The sequence below is a fragment of the Eulemur rufifrons genome, chromosome 18, assembly GCF_041146395.1.
Source record: "Eulemur rufifrons isolate Redbay chromosome 18, OSU_ERuf_1, whole genome shotgun sequence".
Lineage (NCBI taxonomy): Eukaryota > Metazoa > Chordata > Mammalia > Primates > Lemuridae > Eulemur > Eulemur rufifrons.
This window is the reverse complement of record NC_091000.1, coordinates 60898330-60919758: the sequence shown is the minus strand read 5'-3', so window position 1 is coordinate 60919758 and position 21429 is coordinate 60898330. Positions and strand designations below refer to the sequence as shown.

General features: G+C 43.0%; 1 protein-coding gene across 2 annotated transcripts in view; it reads right to left on the bottom strand.

Annotated features, from left to right (window-relative positions):
• Positions 1–1750: 1750 nt before the first annotated feature.
• NEDD9 (neural precursor cell expressed, developmentally down-regulated 9) overlaps positions 1751–21429 on the bottom strand; it is a 45436-nt gene continuing 25757 nt past the window's right edge. For both annotated transcript variants that reach the window (XM_069493074.1, XM_069493075.1), the window contains 5 exons: positions 10624–10725; positions 10030–10131; positions 7934–9175; positions 6496–6585; positions 1751–4089 (listed from right to left, as the gene is read on the bottom strand). In XM_069493074.1, coding sequence (XP_069349175.1) covers positions 3580–4089; positions 6496–6585; positions 7934–9175; positions 10030–10131; positions 10624–10725 — 2046 coding nt within the window. In that variant the 3' untranslated portion in view covers positions 1751–3579. The remainder of the gene's footprint in view (positions 4090–6495; positions 6586–7933; positions 9176–10029; positions 10132–10623; positions 10726–21429) is intronic.

Sequence of the window (21429 nt, the reverse complement as noted above, 5' to 3'; positions counted from 1 at the left end):
GTAAAGTGTACGATTTGATGAGTTTTGGCATGCATACATTTGTGAAACCATCATCACAGTCAAGAAAATGGGCATTTCCTTCATTCCCGTTTCCCTGGGCTCCTTTGGAATCCATTTCTCCCACCATTTTTCTCCCTAGGCAACCACTGGTTTGCTTTCTGTTGCTATAGTTTGTATTTTCTAAAATTTTGTATAAATGGAAACATATCATATGTACTCTTTTTGTCTGGCTTCTTTTTCATATCACAAGGATTTTTAGATTTTTAAATTCATTCATGTTGCTTTTTTGTTTCAATTTTTTTCCTTTTTATTTCTGTGTAGTATTCCATTGAGTGATATGCCACAATGTTTTATTCATTCACAGAGATGAACATGTGGACTGTTTTTAGCTTTTGCTATTGTTAATAAAACTACTGTAAATATTCTTATATAAGTCTTTGTATGTACAAATGCTTTTATTTCTCTTAGATAGATACCTAGGAGAGGAATTGCTAGGTCATATGGTAGGCATAGATTTCACTTTTTAGGAAACTGCCCATCTGTTTTCCAAAGTGTACCATTTAACATTCTTACCAGCCGTGTGCAAGAGCTATATTTGTTCCCCTTTCTTGCGCCAACGCTTGGTATGGATTGTCTTTTTAATTTCAGTGATTCTATTTGGTGTGACGTTTATTTCATTTACCTGTCCATTTATATATATGTCTTCTTTTGTGAAATTTCTCAAAATTTTTGCCCAGTTAAAAAAATTTAATTATTTATCTCCTAATTCTGATACAAGTCCTTAGCTGATATATGCAAATATTTTCTCCCAGTCTCTGGCTTGACTTTTGGTTTTCTTAATGGTCTCCTTAGAAGAGTAAAGGTTTTTAATTTTGATGAAGTCTAGTTTATCAATTTCCTTCTTTTATGAGTTATACTTTTCTTGTGTTCTACCCATGGAACTTTGTCTACCCAAGATCACAAAGATTTTCTTTTGTGTTTTCTTCTAGATGGTTTAGAGTTTTAAGTTTTACATTTAGGTCTGTAATTTCATTGTGAATCACAGACCCAAATTTCAATTTTTGTGTAGGATGTAAGGTTTCATTTTTTTTTTTCATAGAGAGGTTTAGTTGTTTCAGCATCATTTTTTCAAAAGACTTTTCATTGCCCCATTGAAGTCCCTTGACATTTTTGTCAAAAATCTATTAATGCTTATATGTTTGGGAAAAATGATACATAAATGTCAATAACTTTATAAATATTTATAATATCATAAATTTATAAATACTCTATAAATCTCATTGGGATATCTGAATGACAGTGAGTCAAGCATTAAAAATAATTTACATAGTTATGAATATCTTAATTTTATCAAATATACTGATTTACTTTTAATTTTTTCTTTATGTCTATTCCAGAATAAATAGAACAATTTCCTTTGATTCTAAATCCACATTAGTGGTAACATCCGTACAATGGAAACAGAAATCATCCTACCCATCATTGAGTGTACAGGCTTTCTGGTGAAGATAAGCCTTGTTCCAGATATTTGAATTTGATAATGCCATAGATTCCAGAATTTTCTTTAAATGCAAATACACTCAGAAGTGACACACATACAAAAAAACCCCTCAATTTTCCTTAAAAATTCTAGACCATACCTACAGTGTTGATAAAATAATAATTTAACTTTCTATATTAGGAGCACCCAAATAAGCCAATATTTAATTTTGTGGCAAAGAGAGAAAAATGGAAAAGAAAACCCAATGACTATGAACACAGAGATCTAAAAATTTAATGATTTAAAAATAGCCTCTACATACAAGATGGCAAAAAGAGTAATACAAATTAAATGTTTTGGTTTTAAAAATGTGAAATGTCACTATGTAGCTTAGATCAAGTCTGCCATCTCCTAAGACATACACATTATACAATGAAATCTACATGGACATACTTTTTAACTTCTTCAAGTGTTGTTTATCTTCAGCAACCCCCATCCTCCGGACAACTTTTAATCTTCTTTTGGCAGAGTAGAACTTTGAGAATTATAATAGCAGTTGTTCTGAAAAGCACTTTCTATGATAATTTATTTCCACTTTTTTTTTAATCACAGCCAGATCATTCATTTTTCTTTCCTAAATCCTTTCCTGTTCCAGTGATTTGAATGTTCAAAATAAGTAAGCTTAATTCAGTCAAGGCATATATTGCAAATAAAAACATGTTTGCAAATAGGCTAGAATAAAACCATTAAATAAGAGCTGGTCTGAAAAATCATAGATAACATTCTTTTTGACTTGGTAATATGTGAATACATTTACCCACTGTGTAAGATGTATTGCATTTGCCCTCTGATGAGTCTGGTGGCTTGTGGTGTCTGTGCTTTGTTAACACAAGTAGGTGTAAAGAGACAGACTGTGGAATAGATAGTTCCTTTGACCTTATACACAAGGTCATTGGCCACACAAAGTTGTAAAAATTAGATGGACTCTGTACAGCTGCTCTGAGTGTCGAGTCTACATATGTGAATTTTAAAGAGGGTGCAAGACCAAGCAATAAATTCTCTTAGAGAGCAGGATATGGCCTGATGGCTCTAAAGTTCAATGAGGAATGAACTGGCCAGTTTCCCTCTGGTAATGGGGTAGTAGCACCTAAGTGAAAGGTCAGAGTCAGAAATGCCTCTAACCTACAACTGGCCCATGAAACCATCCCTTCCTTTTAGTGGACAATCACAGTCTGATGTGTCTTTGTGAATTCCTGCTGCAAATAATACGGTTTTTACAACTCTAAAAACATCCTTTGGAAAGATTCATGGCTGAATCATTCACAAATGCAGATCAAATAGCCCCAGGGAGACAAGTGCTTTCCTTTTATTGTAGCTTCCTCTCAGTGTTGAAATAACTCAATCCTAGCTGTGGACGTGGCCTCTAAACATACTCTCTTCTCTCTCCAGCATCTGAAATATCAGAGCTTGCATTAACATATAGTTTCTGAAATTTGCTCTCCAAGAGGGTTTTTTCAGTGGGAAGTGGGCATTTTGGGGCCACAAATGTGTTCAAGATGGTCAATTTTGGAAGGGGTTTCAAAACAAGAATAAGCCATGCCATGCTCATTGTTTGGGAGGTGAACACTTGCAAATATACCATGATTCCCAGATTTGGGAGTGCCAGGCTCAGAAGCATCACTAGAACATGGAGAGCAATATGACAACCAGCTGGGATGTTTTCTAGGAAAAAAAAAAAATGCAGCATTTGGAGGTGCTTACTAAGGTGCTTCTTAATTCATGTTTTTAAAATGGAATGTGTCAGACAAACATCTACAAACAAACACGAATACACAGGTAAACACAAGCACGTGGACAAGTTTTTGTACACTTGATGTCTTAGGTACTTATAGGTATACATAAGAACCACACAGGGAAAAGAAAAAGATTTCCCTCTCCAGCTCCCTGAATTTCTGAAAGTTGTCTAACCCATAAAATGTTAAAATATTTCATTTTCATATAAAATATCTACAAAATAGATAACATTTACAAAAACCAGATAGTATTTCCAGTTTTCCTTAGTAACCCTTAACTCAGTCCCCTCTTCCTCCTTTTTCTTCTCAGAACGTTGCCATCTCGAGCAAAGACCGCTTGAACACCTGAGCGTTCCTGGACAAGTCTGTCACTTGGTGGACCATTTCCTGCAGGGCCGTCGTGCTGGGGTAATGGAGGGCGGCCATCTTGGTCGCCATGACTATAGTCTTGAGCTGTTCGCAGAGCTGGTTGCTGGAGTTCATCACTTTGTTGCGAATGTCCTGGGCAGCCAACTGCCTTGTCAGCGTGTCTCCAATGAACACCAGTTTGTGTGCGCTAAGGATGACAAACTTGCTATGTGCCACAAAGATCCGTGGGGGCTGGGCTGAGCTGACACAACTGAAGAGCGCATCGATAGCGTTGAGAAGGGAAATGAAATGAGTCTCACACTGGTCATAGTAGAAGCAGAGCAACTGCCGATCCTGAGCACCCACACTGCTGTTTGTGGTCGGGAGGTTCTGTGAGGGCTTCCACTTCGAGATGTCGTTCTCCACCGGCTTTGTGATTTCTTGTTCCAACAGCTGGAACTGACTCAGCTGCAAGGAAGAAAACCATAGATTTCATTAGGGCAAAGGAGTGTGTTGTGATGGAAATTAACTTGGGTTTGGAGTTAAAAGACAGGCATTTTAATCCCTAGTAAGTGTCGGATGCTGATTAGCTGTGAGGTCTTGGCCAAGTTGCCTTGCTTTCCTAAATAGTTAAATGTGAATGTTGGGAAAGATGAGCCCTAAAGAATCCTCCAGCTCAGACCTTCGATGATTGGGCCATTGGTCTCCTCTGCCCTCTGGCTAGATGGCAGCTGAGGTTTAAACACCAGCCCTGTTACCTACACCTTTATGAAGGATAAAGAAGTTGATATTTACAAAGTGCTTAGAATAATAGTGTTTGGTACATCATAGGCGCTATGTAAATCTTTATTAAATGTTGAGCGTTGCCAAGGGAAAATCAAATGTAGTGACCTCTTTGACATGAAAGTCATTGATAGTTTGCTGCTTCTTGGGGAAAGCCCTGACTGTCTCAAGATGCTCAAATGAAATGACAATTCATGACCCTTTTCTATTTCTCCTACTCTTTCTGTCCAGATTTATAGATATAATCCAGTACTACAGGGAAACTAAAGCATATAAAATATGTGTGCCCTTATGGAAAAGAGTATTTCTAAGGAAATATGAATGCTAATTGTGCATGATAATATTTAGCCCCCAGAGCTGTTAAAAAGAAAAGGGAGTCACCCAGAGTTAGAATCATTGGGTGTTAACTTTCTTCTTTCCTCATTGCTCCCAACTGGTGTGTTATTTAAATTGCAATTATAATAATTTCTAGCTATTCCACTAAGACTCAGAAGAGACCTCTCTTTTGCAGGTAAGGACTATCTGTGACCCGAGCTTAGGACTCATTTAATCTCCCACCCTGAGATAGGGACCAGTCAGAGCAGGGATAACCTCACCCAGCTTCTCCTCCAAGAAATGCACAGTGAGCTTTACCTTTCTGTGGAATCTACTTTCTTCTTAGAAATTACTATGCTTTCAACAAGTTCCCTAAAGCCCTGCAGTCTTACCTGGCCAAACACTAAGGCAAACAAATGAAACAGGGTGGTGTTCCAAGGTATTTAATAACAATGAATTATACATCATATGGCTTATGCTTTTGCAAATATGTTCATCAATATATCATCCCATTAGACTGTAGAACTTCCCTACAGTCCTAGTTCTCACTAGACTTGGCTGTATCTTCATTTTCTCTTCTTGAAATCCCCTGTTATATGGCTTTACTATAAAACCTGTTTGCTTGGGCTATCTTGAGTGGGTCTTGTTTCTTGAGACCAAAAGCTTTAACCTAAGTAGTCCTAATGTGTTAGATATGCAGGCTTAGCTTTAAAAAAAAAAAAATGCCATTTAGATGTAATCCAGGTACACCAAGATGAATTTCCCACTTTATAGAGAAGTAACTGAAGTTCAGGGAGGTTCCCTGACTTAACATGGTGGGTCAGAAAGCAAGGATTAGAGCTCAGGTTTCCCGAACACAGAATGCCATTTCATGTTACACACCATGTCACTTCGTTTCATCTTAAAAGGCTTGTAAACCCTCAATTCATTTCGCTTTATTTTTATATCCTTGTCCTGGCAACACCCATCATCATCTGCCCTGCTCATACCCAACTTCTGAATGGACATGCCCTGCCCAAGGTCCTTGGCAAATTGGGCTTGGATATATTTTGAAAACATTGAATCCTGCTCTCCTACCCTCAGGCTTGTGTTGTCAGTGAGAGATTGAGAGATAGAGATTGAGATACAGGTGAGAGTGAGAGAGAGAGATTGGGGGGGATGCCCAATCAGATTGTCTTTCCTAGGAAATTGATGAACCACAGACACAGAAGGCAGCTGACCATCAGGGGAGGGAGCTGGGATGATGGCTTTGAGTGGCCATTTATGTAAAGTTACAGAGGGGCCAGAGTCGTAGGCAAGCAGAGGAAACATCAGAAAACAGGGGAGAATGAAGCAGATTTACAGAGAGAAGCTACAACAAGGAAGTACAAGGAGAGAAAATTTATAGTCCTAGTTCTCACTAGACTTGGCTACATCTTCATTTTCTGTTCTTGAATTCCCTTACTACGGCTTTACTATAAAACCTGATTGCTTGGGTTAGCTTGAATGGGTCTTTTTTTCTTGAGGCCAAAAGCCTTAACCTAAATAGTCCTTATATATTAGATATGCAGGCTTAGCCTAAAAGACAAATTGCCATTTAGATGTAATCCAGGCACACCCAGATGGATTAGCAAGGCCATAGACCTTCTCTTTGCTCTTATACTCCATTATACGCATTGGAGCTAATTTATGCCAGTGTGCTGGAAGGATCAAAATCATAATCTTTTGAAGTTACACCTTCCCTACTGAGCAGGAAATCTTTTAACACCACGTCGATTTTGCTCTGATTGATCTTACCTGATGGTGTTCCAGCTGCATCTTGTTCTGTTTGATGATATTCTCTTTTTCTAACAGCTCCTTCTGTTGCCTCTCAAACTCCTCCTTACCCTGTTAGTTTTCAACGTAAAGAACACATTACATCATCACTGTGATTCACTTATGCTAATAACTTCATCGACAAACACATAACTACTCTGTCATTTTCCACTGCCTTGGCAATTTAGCGCATGCCCGGTTTGGCCCTGTGAACTCAGACAGGGATGACATGCTTGTCTACTGGACTTTGGAGTCATTGTGTAGGCTGAGGCTGAAAAATGAAACCCGTTTCCATGTGGGGTGCCATGATATCTGCCCCACCTTCCTATTTTCGGAGAGCTACCCACGGTCCCCTTCAAACCTCCTTAAGCAGCACTATTTCTCAGGGTTCTTTCCTAAGACATTATATGTGAACCCATAAACCTCCAACACACGTCTAAATGTGGTCCACATTTCACTTCTAGTTGCTTCAGATCACCTGCAGATTTCTACTGCAAGTTAGTGTTTCCCAACGTGCAGAGTTGGACAACCAGTGAAGCGAATGTTTAATACCCCCGACCACTCTCCCCGCACTGTTCCTCAGCACCAGGTGTGGCTCAGTTCTCCTCACACTCTCTTGCACTCGAGGGAATTTGGTAGTTTAATAGTTCTCAGTATAATCCATGGCTTTCAATGAAATTAGAAGAACGGCAGAATAAGGTAGTAAGCCTAATTCTAAATAATGGATCTTGGTAGAGTGTTTTGATCCCTCAAAGTGGAAGGGCAAGCTTTCAGGATCCCAGGTCAACTTGGAACTTGGTGGAGGAGGCCAACTGTGATTGCCCAATGTTCCAAACACAAATTAAGCTCTAGGCCAATTGGCAAATGCCCAGTAATCCTTTAGGTTAAGTGTGAGATGGGGTTAAGTTTGTAAGCAATTATACGCACACACTATAGACCTGGAAGGGACCTTAGAAATTCTCTAATGCAGGAGTTTTCAATTTTTTTTGACAGTGAAACCATTTTTTCCCCAAATAAAATATCATATGGAGCTATATCCTACCATACGAACAGAAGTGGAGCTGGTATTATAAACAGGGGGCCCACTCTCCTCCTTGGTGAGTGTCCTGCTGGCCTGGGGCATATCAGTGGGATCTAACACAGTCCCGTACATCATTCATTTTGCAAATGAGGAAATTAAGGCCCAGGGAGGTTAAATAAGTTGGTCACATAAGAAGTGTTGGAGAAAGGTCTAGAGCCGAGGACTCAGGGCCTCAGTCCAGTGTTCCTCCCTACTGTACAACATCACCTCCAATTTGTGAACCACTCGGATTAACACTAATCGTGGTCTCCTTTGGCAGTCTAGCCCGACAGCCTTACAGACATTCATTCCAGCTCCCTGCATGTGAGTGCAGGTGTTGGATGAGTCTGGCTTCTTTACCTGTAGGTGGACGTAGTCATAATCATCCATCCAGCTCCTTTCGGAACCATCGCTGCTGCTACAGTCAGGGGCCTGGTCCTTGCCGAGGCTTGGGGGCAATGGCTTGCTGTGGGCCTGTGCCTTGTGGTCACCAGGGTGCAGCAGCTGCATCGGGGAACCACCATGTGGGTACTCGGTTGAGTTCATGATGCTCTCGGGCCCGTTCTTCAGATGCAAGCTGCCGGGGCCCGGTCTGAAGAGGGCCTCTGCGTTGGTGTTGATGGTCGTGGTGAGCTGCTTGGCATCGTCGGGCACTGTCTTTGCCACCATCACAAACCGGTCCAGGTCATCACACTTGTTTTGGGGCTTGTTGATGGCCAGGATATTTAGGGACCAGCTGCACTCATTTAAGTCATGGCTGGTTTGACTCAGAATCTGGTGGGAGTCTTCCACTCTCTGGAGCTCCCGCTTCATTTTGTTGTGGAGGGTGAGTTCCGGGAGGCAGGCAGCGTTGGCTACAGCTCCCTTGGCAAAGTGGAGGTACTCCCGCAGGAAGAGCTCCACCTTGTCCACCGCGGTGCGTATCTCGTTGACGTGTCTTTCCATGTATCGGTAACACCGCCAGTCTGTGGTGACCAGTGCCATCAGGCCGGACACGCCCATCTCCAGGGCCTGCTGGAGCCTGTGAAGTCTCTCGATAGCTGTGTCTGGATCCAGTAAGAGCCTTTTGTCCGGAGATGGGGAGGCTGACAGTGAGGACTCCTTTGAGGAGGTGGAGGACGTGGACATGTTACTCCTGGTGCTGCCCGTGCTGGAGAAAGACAGTCGGTTGATCCCATCCACCACGTCCCGAGAGCCTTTGGCGTCCGGCGGGTTATGCAGAGGGACATCGTACACACCATCCCTTTCTTCAGGGTTTGCTTTCTCACTGGTTTCTGCGGGCGGCTCGAGAAACTGAACTCCTCGGGGGACATCGTAGGCGTCGTTCTGAGTGCCCGGGGACTGTCCCAGCTGTGGGGGTGGGTGGCTCAGGGAGAGGCTCTGGTGCCTTCGTGCCACCAGCTCCGCGGCTCCTGGAGCATCACAGTTGTATTTTGCGTGAAGGTCCTTCCCCGCTGGCTTGCTGCTGGTTGGGGGGATGTCATAAACCCCCTCCGGTCGGATGTCCGGCCTTCCAGCTTGTCTCAGGGGAGGGGGGAAATCATAGTCTTTCTCCCTAGGCCCTGCTTCATCCCGGCAGGCAGAGGGTGGGACGGCGTATACCTGAAGAATGAGTAGAAAGCAAAACGTTATTTGTTCAGTGGGCTCACAGTTAGGCGCAGACACGGACTAGTCCGTGACCTTGAAGTGCAGAATTCTCAGACCTGTTTGCAGCTCCTTCTCTTTTGCATTTCCCAGGGCTCTCCTCTATGCCGTTCTCACTTCCCTCACCCTCTGACAAGCGGACCCACTCCCAGGTCCTTGGTGCTGACTCGAATGTGCAGCCCTCCTGGCTGCCTGCTCAGCCCTTGGTCGTGGCCCCATGCTTCTGACCAGCTCCTGGGTGTCCTCCTTGGCGGAGCCATGCTGAGAGGCAGGTAATGCCGTAGTGCACTGGACCGGGTGTCAGAAGACCTGAGGTCTCTCCCTGGTGTCCCTGTCACCACACCAGCTCTGTTTTGAGACCCAGAGCTCTTATCCATAAGGATAACTGCACTTCCTGTGCGGGCACACTCGGGTTGGAGGGTGACAGAGGGTGTCAAAGGAGTTAACCCACGTGTATGGGCTGAGTAAACTGTAAAACCCTCTGTAAACAGGAGAGGTATTAGTACCTGCTAAACAGAGCTAATTATCTTCCCTTCCAATTGTCTCTCCTTATTGGCTTCCCCGTTTTTTTTTTTTTTTTTTTTTTTTTTTTTGTGGAGGCCCCTAAATATTGAATTCCCAGAGTTATCTTTAATTATTACCCTTCCTTCCTTCTTCCTTCCTTTGTCTGCTCTCTCACCAAGACGATTTTTTCTCCTTTTGGGTTTATCCTTCTTGTTTTATCCTAATAAACGAACACCCCCACCCCCGCACACAGACACACAGAGACACACACATGCCCCCTTTTTGCTGCGTTGCGGTAGCTCACTTACCCCTTTGGTAGGAGGGATGTCATATACCCCTTGAGGCTTTATCTCTCCCACTGGGACTGAAAACACAGGGCCTTTCACGGATGAGGGAGGGATGTCGTATACCTGAAGAGAAACACTCGAGTTACCCGGAATGGAAATGTCTTATACTTGTCGCTTTTCACACTACAAAGTGTGTAATGATGGATTTATTTATGAGGCTATGTACAGGCCTGATCTTTGGCAATGTTCCATGTCATAGGGGCTGATGGAATTTTTCTGTGTAAGTTTTGTGTTCTTTGATTTAGATTGAATATAAAAGTGATCTTACATGAAATATCTACACTGTAACTTTAAACCATAGTTTAAATTTTATACTTTCCGAAGTACAATGATAAGGCAATAAAAGCTTTCTCAGATGAAAGACTAGAATTTCCTGATCAAGCAAATCCAGAACACATAATTTAAATAATATTGGCTAACACAGCTACTCGCTAGACAACCTAAATAAAGCTTATGAAAAATACATCATTTGGGAACTTCCTTTCCTCTACAGCCCTGAAGGAATGCTGGCCTCAAGAGCTCTTATCCCCTGGTGACCATGTTACTGGTACGTACCCCTTGAGTGGCATGGGAAGGAGGGACATCGTAGACGTCCTTCTGGTACCTGGTTGGGTACTCGTACACATAGCCATGGCCTGTCGTCACTGGGGTTATTGCCTGTGGGCGAGAAGACACAGAGATGTAAAATTCCAAGCCCCAGTCCTTAGCAAATCTCCTAGCCTTCTAATCAGGCATTCACCCCTCATCTCTCTGCCATAAAAAGGGAAAAAGAAAGAAAAAAATGGAAGAAAGAAGAAAAAGAGAAAAGGAAGGAGACAAGGAGATACCAGGTTAGAAAACTTTTAAATCCTTCTTGAATCCCAATGAGGAATAAATCCCTGAAATATTTCTATCACCCTTCTTCATGGTAACAAAATCATCTCAAAGTTCATCAGATGAAGTCTCAATTCCCAAAATATACTTTCAGGGAGACTCATTTTTTAATTATGAAAGTCCTAGATGATCCCTCTGGAGCATCCAAAGTGCAATATATTAAAAAAATTTTTTTTAAGGCTCTGAAACTATTTTAAAGGGAATAATGCAAATAGAGTTCATCCACTTAAAATTCCTCTCATATCTTCCCCAGTATGCCTCTTCATCTGACATTATTATTATGATTATAACTAAAATTCCATGGGTCACGAGAGTACTTTTACAAAGCCAATGCTCAAACAGAGCTGTCCTTAGAAGTTTCTAGGAGGTTTCAATCTAATTTATGAAATAAACAAAATACTGAGTCAGGGAGCTACAAGGAACATAGTTCAGGTCTCCTGACCTCTAGTCTCTAATCATTTTCTCATTTCCACCAGGGAAGAAAACATCCCCCCGACAGTACCTACATCCAAGGGATGTCAGAAGTCAAACACGCTCATCAGGACTTTGGCATCTGGAACCAATGCCAGTGAAATAAATCTCACCTAGCAGCCTCCTAATCTCATATCTACATACCTCACTGGTGTCCTAAGCACCACCAGGGAAATTACTTGAACTTAACTCACTTTGAAATATATTTAATCCTCCAAGGGCTTCTAAATTGCCAGGGTCTTGTTTATGCCCAAATCCCCCCTCCCCCAAATCAGGAACAGGGCCCACCTCAAGTATTGCCCGAGACATCTTTGAGGAGAACAGATATTGCGAATTAGGAAGAGTTGATTGTTCCCTAAGAAACCATCATCTTTTATCCTTTCTCTGATGTGCAAATCTGGCGTCAGGCTTCCTACAAAACTATGTGAAAAATGCTCCAAGTCTGTCTTATGCTGAAATGGGGGAACTCAGCCAAATGCACCAATGCCCTTCTCCCCAGGGGCTTTAAAATGCCTGAGTTCAATTTGGTTTTAAATCCCCAGTGCTTACAACTCCTTATTTCTTGCAATGAAGGTAAAAGAGATTAGCATGCAGCCAACATTTCCATCAAGTCTCTCCACTGTCTCGGGTTTAAAAAAAAAGAACCTATTGCTTTAAGGTTTGTTGGCATGGAGCTTAGAGAACCATTTTATAGAGTGGCCACTGTATTGTGCATAGCAAACCTTCCTTTTTAAAGCAGGGTGCCCTTTGCTAAAGAAAAACACACTGTGTTCCTAATACCCTTATATAATTTTTTTTAATCCACTCACTATTGTCCAGGAGAGAAATGAAGACCGTCCCTTGGTCTATCTCATCAGCCCCTCTATTTATAGTGCTCTGTTTTGGCTTTATAATAGAACTTGCTCACAACGCAGCTTTTGTTCAGCCTTAAAGTTTCTAAGAGTGGATTTTATCCAAGGTTGCCAACTTAGTAATAATGCTAATGGAAAACCAAGTCTGGCTATGCTGAAGTCCAGCTTAACTGTTCATCTTTTGTTTAAAAAAAGAGAAGGGGGCAGAGAGGTAGAGGGGGTGATGGTGGTATCTGAAAATAGCACTAGGTGAAATTTAAACATATGGCACGACCTCAGAAACGAAAGGCAAGGTCATGGCCAAAGCTTTTCCTTGCCTTTGTGGATCTTCCCTGGCAGAGAACGTTAATGCTTGCCGGTATTTAACATTTTACTCCCTGACAAATGTCACAGAACCCCAACTTGCTCTTTCTTTCTCATTTAGAGGATGCCTGTGGTCATCTGGTTTTTAAAAACTTTGCATTCCAAACCAGTCATTTTCCTTGTTTATGCATTCAAAGAAACAGATGGTGAAAACCACAGGGAGAAAAAGCCAACAAAATACAGTCTCCCCCATTCCAGCCTTCCCAATGTTAGCATCTAATTCACGTTGATCCACAAATGACATTTAAATGGGACCAGCGTTTTGCATCTGGTGGGACACATCCAGGGTGTACTGTGATCTGCACTGTGACGTCTCGAAGATCAGGGAGCTGCAAGCCTTCTACTTTTGGACATTCTCTGCCTCGACCCGTTGCTTGGGTCACTTTCATGCCAATTGTGTGTTCTGTCCTCGGAGGAAAGTGCTGACTGAGCTGTACCTTACAAAGTCTCTGGTTTTGCGGTTTATTAAGGCTTTTTCTTCCTGCTTGACTCAAGTACACAAAAACTTTTCCACTATCTCTTTTCATTCTGCCTCCCAGAACTACTGAACCTTAGCCTGAGATGTACACCAAGGCCTGGCTAAGGGGGCCTCAAGTTTAGAAGAATTTTTCTGGATGTTTTGTACGGTTAGGCATTAAAGGAATTGCTACACAAAGGGCATTTTTAAACTAATTTTCTCAATGAAATCAAATCAGGTTTTTCATTTCCTTTTCCCCTCCGTTTGTTTTTCTTTTCTGCATTCCTTTCATTCTATGTGTTTATTTATAGTTACAAAAGCTTAGCCTTAGGAATTACCAAACTGACCTCTTAATTCATTAGTGTTGCCGCGAAGGGGGCTGAATTGCAAGGTCTCCTGGGGCTCTGAGACTGAATGCTACTACGACTGCTGCCCCAGTCACCCCCGCAGAGGATTTGCACTTTCCAAATGTGGATTTTCTGTCCGGAGGAGGAATCGGAGCTTCCCCAGACGTTAGCATACCGTTCTTGGCAACTAACAGAAGAGTCCCAAGACAGAGACTTTGAGAAGTGCCGTGAAACACGGAAGGGTAGACTGTAGACATTTAGAGGAGGGAGAGTCCCTTTGATACATCTCCAAGGCTAGGCCCTGGCTGGGTGTGATCAAAAGTCCAAAGACTGGGGTTATGTTAGTTCTCTCGTTAATCTGCTTACATGAAAACAAGAAAACAAACTCGCTTGCCCCACTCCCCAACCTCACTTTGACAGTCGGTGTTTGATTCACAGCGTTCTGAGCCTCAGATCCTGGCAGCAGGAGCTGTTTGGGGAGATGCTGTAGATACCCTCACGTCTCATAATTTTGAGAGCCATGTGTGCTGAAATTTTAAAGAAGAGAGTCTGTGTTTGGGGACAGGGAGGGCAAGGGAACACCGAGAACCAACGCGTGTGAGAGTCGGCCAGTTGGAAGAGAGGCCCATGGGGTTCTTCACTGATGTTTCCACGCGTGGGCTCCCTGGGCGCATACCTGGAGCACAGCAAGGGTCCTACGCTCAGATGCTCGCAGGGCCTCGCAGGTGGGGGTAGCAGAGAAACAAGCTGGGCTTCAGTGTTGGGGAGAGAGAACTCACATCTTACAGAAAGAGGGTAGACATTGCGTCCTGTGTCGCCAGATTGTTTAAATTTCCAGGGGAAGCCAGAAATCTGGATTTTTATATGAAATCTCCTGGTTTTCAAAATTGGCTCAAATTTTTAAAACAGCATCTCAGCCAAGCTAAACATGTCTCTGGGCCCTAGTCTGCCAGTCTTGGTCTTCACCTATGTGTTTCTGCCCCCTTCCTCAGGACTCAACGCTTCTGAAGGCAGGGCCCCCAAGCTCTGCAGCAAGTCCAAGCCTTGGCAAGACTGAAAGGCTGTTCCATCAATGCCCCGCACACCCACACATCTGTGCATTTATTCACGGCGTCTTTGTCTAAGGTGATCCTCTTTCTCTCCTCACATTCAAACTTGATTGGATTTTCAAGGCCAGGCTGAATGCCTTTCTCCCGTGAAGACTTTCCCAGACAGATAACATTTCTCCCTCCTCGGAACTCACAGAGTCTGTTATCCACACATCTCTAACGGTACTCATCACTTGTGGTTTGACAGTTGAGGTGCATCTCATCTCTTCTCTTAGCATTTTGGTGTCAGAGACCATTTCTTATTCATTTAGATATAAACAGCAGGGCCTAGCACAGTACCCTGAACATAGCAGGTACTGAGTGAATACATTGATGAGCAAAAGGAAAACTCAAGGCTATTCTTAAGCAAGATGGTGTGGAACTCGAGAAGGTACCAAGCAATTGTCTACCTCTATCATATAAGCTCAGTTTCCTGGTAAGCCAGCTCTGTGCTGAGTGGACACATGGGACAAGGAGCAGAACTGGGCCTTATCAGCCATGCGTGGCAGCGTTGGGCAAGGGAGGGTGGTGCCACAACAGCAGAGTGAATGTTAGGTGAAGTTAAGAAATCAGAAACCAGAGAAGAATGTACCACCAGTCGGCTGAAACCACTACTGGAGGCCAAGGAGGGCAGCTAGGTGGTATCTGGTTTCCTTTTCCCATTGAGCCCGCACACAACACGAACACGTGGGTTCTTCTTGGCCACAAGCCAGAAACATATGGGGGAGAGTTTTGGAAAAAGAAACCTAAACAAACCCTCTTTTTTTACCTTGACATCAGAAGGAACATACAGTATAGAGGAATAGGAGTCACGTGAGCTTTAGATCTGAGGATGTGTGGCAGCCTGTGGCACGAGAAGCTGGGTGGCAGAGGCCATGGCCCGCTGGGTCTTTTGTTCATCAGAAGAATTAGGTCGGAAGAGGGGAGTAACTGACAACATAAGCTGGACTCAGGCACAACTGGAGCTGAATCCCAGCCCTGCCGCTTACTAGCTAGTAGAACATGACCGTTTCTCATTAGCAAAACAGAAATAGTGATAGTTGTGTCATGGACGATTGTGAGTATTAAATGAGATGAAGTACATAAAGTGCCTGGCGTAGGGTAAAGCCATAAGCCTTAGCTATTGCTACTGTAATTGCCACCTAGGTTATACAGATTTTACCTTTGGACTTTGACTTCCAGAAGTCATGGACTAGGTAATTCAGATTAACCATCCTGCTGAAGGCAACTTTGAAAAAACGAAGAAAAGATAGAAAAGATCTCAATCGCATTAAGAGTTAAAGGATAGTAAAGAATTACTAAGTCAAAATTTGAGAGAGAAGGAGTTCACAGAGGTGAGGCTGATTTTTCCCTGGGGGCATTTGCTGATTTGAAACAGGAGTCTGAGAGGCTATGCTGTGTTTCTTACAGCTTCTCAGGATAAAGGGGAACCTAGGATTTTAGGGCTCACCAAGGTAGGGACCTTGATAAACCACCCCCCACGTTGGGTTGGGACCCTAAGGACTGCAGCCAGTAGTGAGGGCTGACTGGACGGAAGCCCACCTTTGCATAAGCTGAAACCAGGCTTGAAGTCATCAAGGTTGCCCAGAACATCTCAAAGCGTGAAGTTAGATTTATGTGCGCATATGAGGGTGGCAGATGGAAACAAAATTCTCTCTGGAGCTAGAGAACATTTTTAGAGGCCTTAAATTATTTCTACAAATATTTTCAAAATACAATGTCCAACACATAATCCAAGATAACCAGGAATGCAGGAGACAAGACAATAGGAACAAGGCAAACAATAGTCAATCCCTGCTTACTTTCTAATATGATAAGGATGTTATTTATATCTTAATAATCACAGATCTCAAGGCTCTCTGCTTTCAAAATGTTTCATGACTCAACCATGGGAGAAAACAAAATGTAATCATTCTTAGATTTAAGTCAGAAAGAAATTAATCTTCACAAATGTATAAAGTATCTTCACAAATGTATAAGTGAGGTCCAAAAGGCAATGGGGATTTCAAATCAAAGCAGTAAACGATAAGATACTTTGGTCCTAGAGTTACTTGGGTTCTTATTTTACGCTGCTCATATCAGCATCAGCATTATCACAGTTATCACCAGGGCAGCTTAAGACACTCCAATGGAAAACCCCAGAGAAAATGTGCTTCTGTAAGGCCTAGGGACAAAGATCTTTATCCAAGAGAAAGATGGCAAGGCCCCAAACTCAGGACACTGTATTGAAATTCTCATCAGAGGAGGCCTTTTCAGGGGAAGACCACAGTCAGGGTTCACCAAGAAGTAGGGCACAGTACCCATCTTTCTGGAATGTTTAGAAGCAAAGTATTTCCTCTCAAGGCGACTTCTGTTCACATGGTGTCACCTGTGCCAAAGTGTCCACAAGTCTACTTGGGGTGCTTCTTTCCTTGGGCATCCACTTCATCTTCACACAGAACTGGCTCGGTGCCTGGGACTGGGGCAGGCAGCAGCAGCAGAGGCCATGCAGTTGGCGGAACTTCAGCTTCTCAGCTGCGTGCTGCTAGCTCAATGGAGCACCAAGGGAAGCGGGAAGGAAGCAGACTGCTGCCATTCACGGAGGCAAGTCCCCCGGCCCCCAGCGAGCCTCGGCTCCTGCCGTGTTCTGCTGAGTTTCCTTCTGATGCCAGCCCTGCCGCCCACCTACTCATCACGACTTTTGTCTCTCTCCTCCAATACTCTCTTGTTTTGACTCCAAAAGGCACTGGGAATTTCAAATCAAAGCAGTAAGTGATAAGATACTTTGGTCCTAGAGTTACTTGGGTTCTTACTTTACGCTGCTCGTACCAGTATTGGCACTATCAAAGTTATTGCCAGGGCAGCTCTCTCCTTCCCTCCTTCCATAGGCTACCAGCAACCCTACGTAAGAACAAAGCAGTAAAAAAGGAATCAGAAAAACCCTACTCTTTCAAAGAAAGAGTTGGGTGGAGTGGACGAGAGACAGAGACAGGATGGGGAGGAGCAAGGCAACTGCAACAGCATTGGTCATGCTCTAGAGACTTACTATTTATTATTCAAAGTTCTGCATTATCTAACTATCTACTTATCGATCTGTCCATCTATCTTTGTATGTGTCAGAAATTATAAAATCACAAAAATATAATTGTCTATAATTTTAACAAAATTTTTAAAAATAATAAGAAATCCTACTTAGAAGGGTTTTCTTCCAAGAGAATTGTAGGACACAGAAATTAGGACAGTTTATAACTGTCCTAATAAAACTGTCCTGATTTCTGTGTCCCATAATTCTGTATCTAAGTCTCTAGCAACATTTGGAACGGTCTGAATTGCACAATCCTTTGCCTCCAATATCTAGATAATGCCTTGATTACTGACCAACAGAGTTGACCCATGAATCTAGCAGAGCAGGAATATGTGTAACCAACCAGCTTCTGGTGTTCTGCCCTAAGGCCTAGTTGGGAATGAGGTAACCCAGGTGGTGCTCGGGAAACATAATGGGTAATTGATGAGACGTTGCAAAGTGCCCCTATACCATAATGATTACAGATTTATAGCCTTGCCATTAATAGGACCTAGGAATGTCCCAATTCAAAAGTACGTTTCACTGATTAGCAGTCATATATTTGCATTTTTCTTGGCATACGTGGAAAGTGAAATTAGACTGTTTCCTGTCTATCTCTAATCTCTGCCCCCGGCAGACCCTGATTTATTTATATTATCTCTCTTTGGGTTTCATGCATTAACAAGAGTATTTATATTTCCAAACCTGCCTGTTGGAAAGGACTTAGTTCACTTAAACACCCTTAAAAAGCATTAACAGAGCCACCACAGTATTTATTAGGTTTCATAATAACCTCTTTGTCTTAAATGAACTATTTGACCCCTTCCCTTTAAAGAAAACCCTAGGAATAGAAACATCACCATTACCACTGCCTGCCCATTAGAACTGGGATCCAATTTTCAGAAACTGTAAAGTTATAGAGGTTTGTCTGTTTAAAATCCAAGATTACTAGTTGCTTTTCTATGACCAGAGGAAAAGCCTACCCCGGATTTATTAATTCTCTATAAATTCTCTCTGCCCAGCTTGGGTGTAGCAGTGAGCTCATTTATTTACTCGCATAGCAACAATATAATGAAAACTGAGTCTGGCCTTAAAAATACACCCTCATGAGCCACATCCATGGTTAACCCTTCCTAATGTTTCTCTTGGTGCTCACCAAGATTTTTTTTTCCCCTGTATTTTTGGGAAGTGATTTACTTTCCTTTAAAATCATTTTGATGCCTGCTTTCATGCTAGAACTAAACCTTTTGCTAGCTGCATCTAAATCACAGCCAGCCTCTTTCCCCAAACGAGGAAAAAGGCACACAACCTAAAGCTCAGAAGTGGAGCAGTGCTCTTGGGTCACTTGCATTTGACACAGCATTGGGAGGCAAAGCACTCCATGGAAACAGTGCCTGGATTGTTCGGCCCCCACCCTGTCTCCCCTGCTGCTCTCAGGAAGCTCTTTGTGTGGCGAGTGCTAAAGCAATATTTAGTTATGGAGTGACCAAGCTCCAGGGAGCAGCTAGGAGCATTTAACATGAAAGGACATGACGGGAAATGACATCTGGGTTCTTCAAGTGGTTGAGGTCTTCCTCAGGACAAAGCCAAATACAGCCCGTGACAAGTTGGGTACTACAAAGCCATTTTTTATGTCGCATGGACCGAAATGTTCTTTGAATGAAAACTATAAAAGGCACAAGCATTTTGGCTCTTTTCATGTCCAAATAAATTCAACAGGACACTAAGCACTAAATCTAGCCTTCGAAATGGATTTTAGAGAGATGCCCACAGACTGCCCTTTCATGACGACAGAAAAGAGGTAAGGGATGAGAATTTTGGGACCCAAATGCTTATTGGTATTATTTCCTCCTAAATAGGAGACCTTTCCTAGCTTAGTTGGGAGGACAAAAATGCCGTGGCTGATGGGGCAAACCACTCATGGGGCAGAACGGGGCGCCAGCTCCCATGGCGGCTGTCATGTGGTGCGATACCAGACCTACAAAATCCTTTGCAAAATCTAAGCGGATTAAACAGAGGAAACTGGGCTGAAAACAGTGTGTTCCAGGATGAAGTACTTTCTTAGCTCTCAGTTACAAAGCAGGGATGAGAGTTCTTCATAATGAGGAACTCTCTGGAAGTCTTCTTGGATGCAGGACCTGCGTCTGTCGAGCACTGATTCCTCCTGGCTCAGCACACCCGACCCCCGCCTGCCTGTGTCCCTGTCTCCTCTTGCCGTCTTTGGGCTTGGCTGTCTTTTCAAGGACACTGTGTTTCTGGACAGGAAGGTGGGCTGGATCCTAAAGGAAGGATGGGAAGGGTTTGCCAACACTTAGGGGTCCAGTTGAAATTGATGTCTATGCTTGAGTGTCTTCTCTTTTTCTTTTTTTTAAAGACTCTTGAGGTCAGATTACTTTATTAAACTTTTCAAGTGATTCGGAGAAAGAATCAGATAAGGATATCCGGATCATAAAATTTTAGCAAAGACCATTAGTGGTCATTCAGCTTAAAACTCGCCGTTCTACAGCTGAGGGAACTCAAGGGCAGCGAGTTACTCAGCCTGTTAATGGCAGAGAAGCGAAGGGGACCCTCGGTTAGCCGGGCCAGCAGCAGTCCAGTGTCCTTTCCTCAGTGTCCTGCGACCTATACTAGGAACACACTTAGACATTTACCAATTTCACAAATAAATAGTCTCAAAGAAAGTTACTTCCTTAATGAGAAGCACAACTTGGAAGCTTAACAACTTATGTTTTAAGGTTCTCCATTCACCTGCAAGCCCATTCTGGGTGATTTTAACTACATCTGGTTAAATGAAGTTCTCTGTTTGGGGTAAATTGAAGTCATTTGAAAAGATGGTCTTTCTCTATGGCAGAGAAAGCCAACATAGCAACGTTCTCAGTGGTACCACAGTCTTGATATCACTCTATTGACCTGCTCAGGACTTTTGGATCAGCCTGCTCTGAAACTGACCACCACAGCTGGGTGGCGGGAGCTTGCATGGTCCTTAACTTGGATTCCCTCAGGCTATTCCCTGGATCTGAGGCAGAAGCCTTGGGTGAGCAACTTAAGCCTTCCTGGCAAACAGGATGCTTTTTAGCACCCAAATTGCTAATGAAGTGTCTAAATATGCCCTCTTCTTTTAGGGCTTGGCAACATCACCCATTAGCTGGGATGTAAAAATCATTAGCGGTGGAGTCAGACGGACGTGGGCTCAAGTATCCATCCAGCCTCTTCAGCAAGTTAACTTACATCTCAGACCTCAGTTCCCTCCTCTGTAGAGTGAAGCCTGTGAGGCTGTTGAGAGGCTCAGACGATAGTACGTCTCTCTCTAACGTGGAGTCCAGGCTCAAAGGCACTTGGGGTCACCCCCCTCTCTAGTTCTAAAACTATCCTGCAGAATGAGATGAAAGTAGTAAGTAACTTAGTAACACCACTAACGGCTACACAGACGATTGGGGGTAGATTTGAAAACAAAAACTATTCCTATAAATAACCGGTTCAGGTGTGCCATGCTTTAAGAAAACCGAATATTATAAAAATTATTCAAATAAATCAGATGTGATGATGACATTGCTAAAGACGTCTTTGCTTCAAAAACCTGATGTGCTGCAGGGACACTTTAAAGAGAAGACTCCTTGGTACTGTTTAACGTTACTGGAGTTTCATCCAACTTTTGAGGAAGACACACTGTTCTGCGTGAGTCGCACCTGTCCTCCTTACGCAGGAGCGGCACACCTCTCCAGAAGTTATCGTGACAGCTAGGTTTATGGCTCAATTATTTAGAAGCCAGTGCTTCTGACAGCTGACAGTCTCTAGCTCTGCATTTCGTACAATGTATGCAAGCAAGTCTGTATTTAAAGATGTGTTCAACCAATGTTAAATCTCAGTT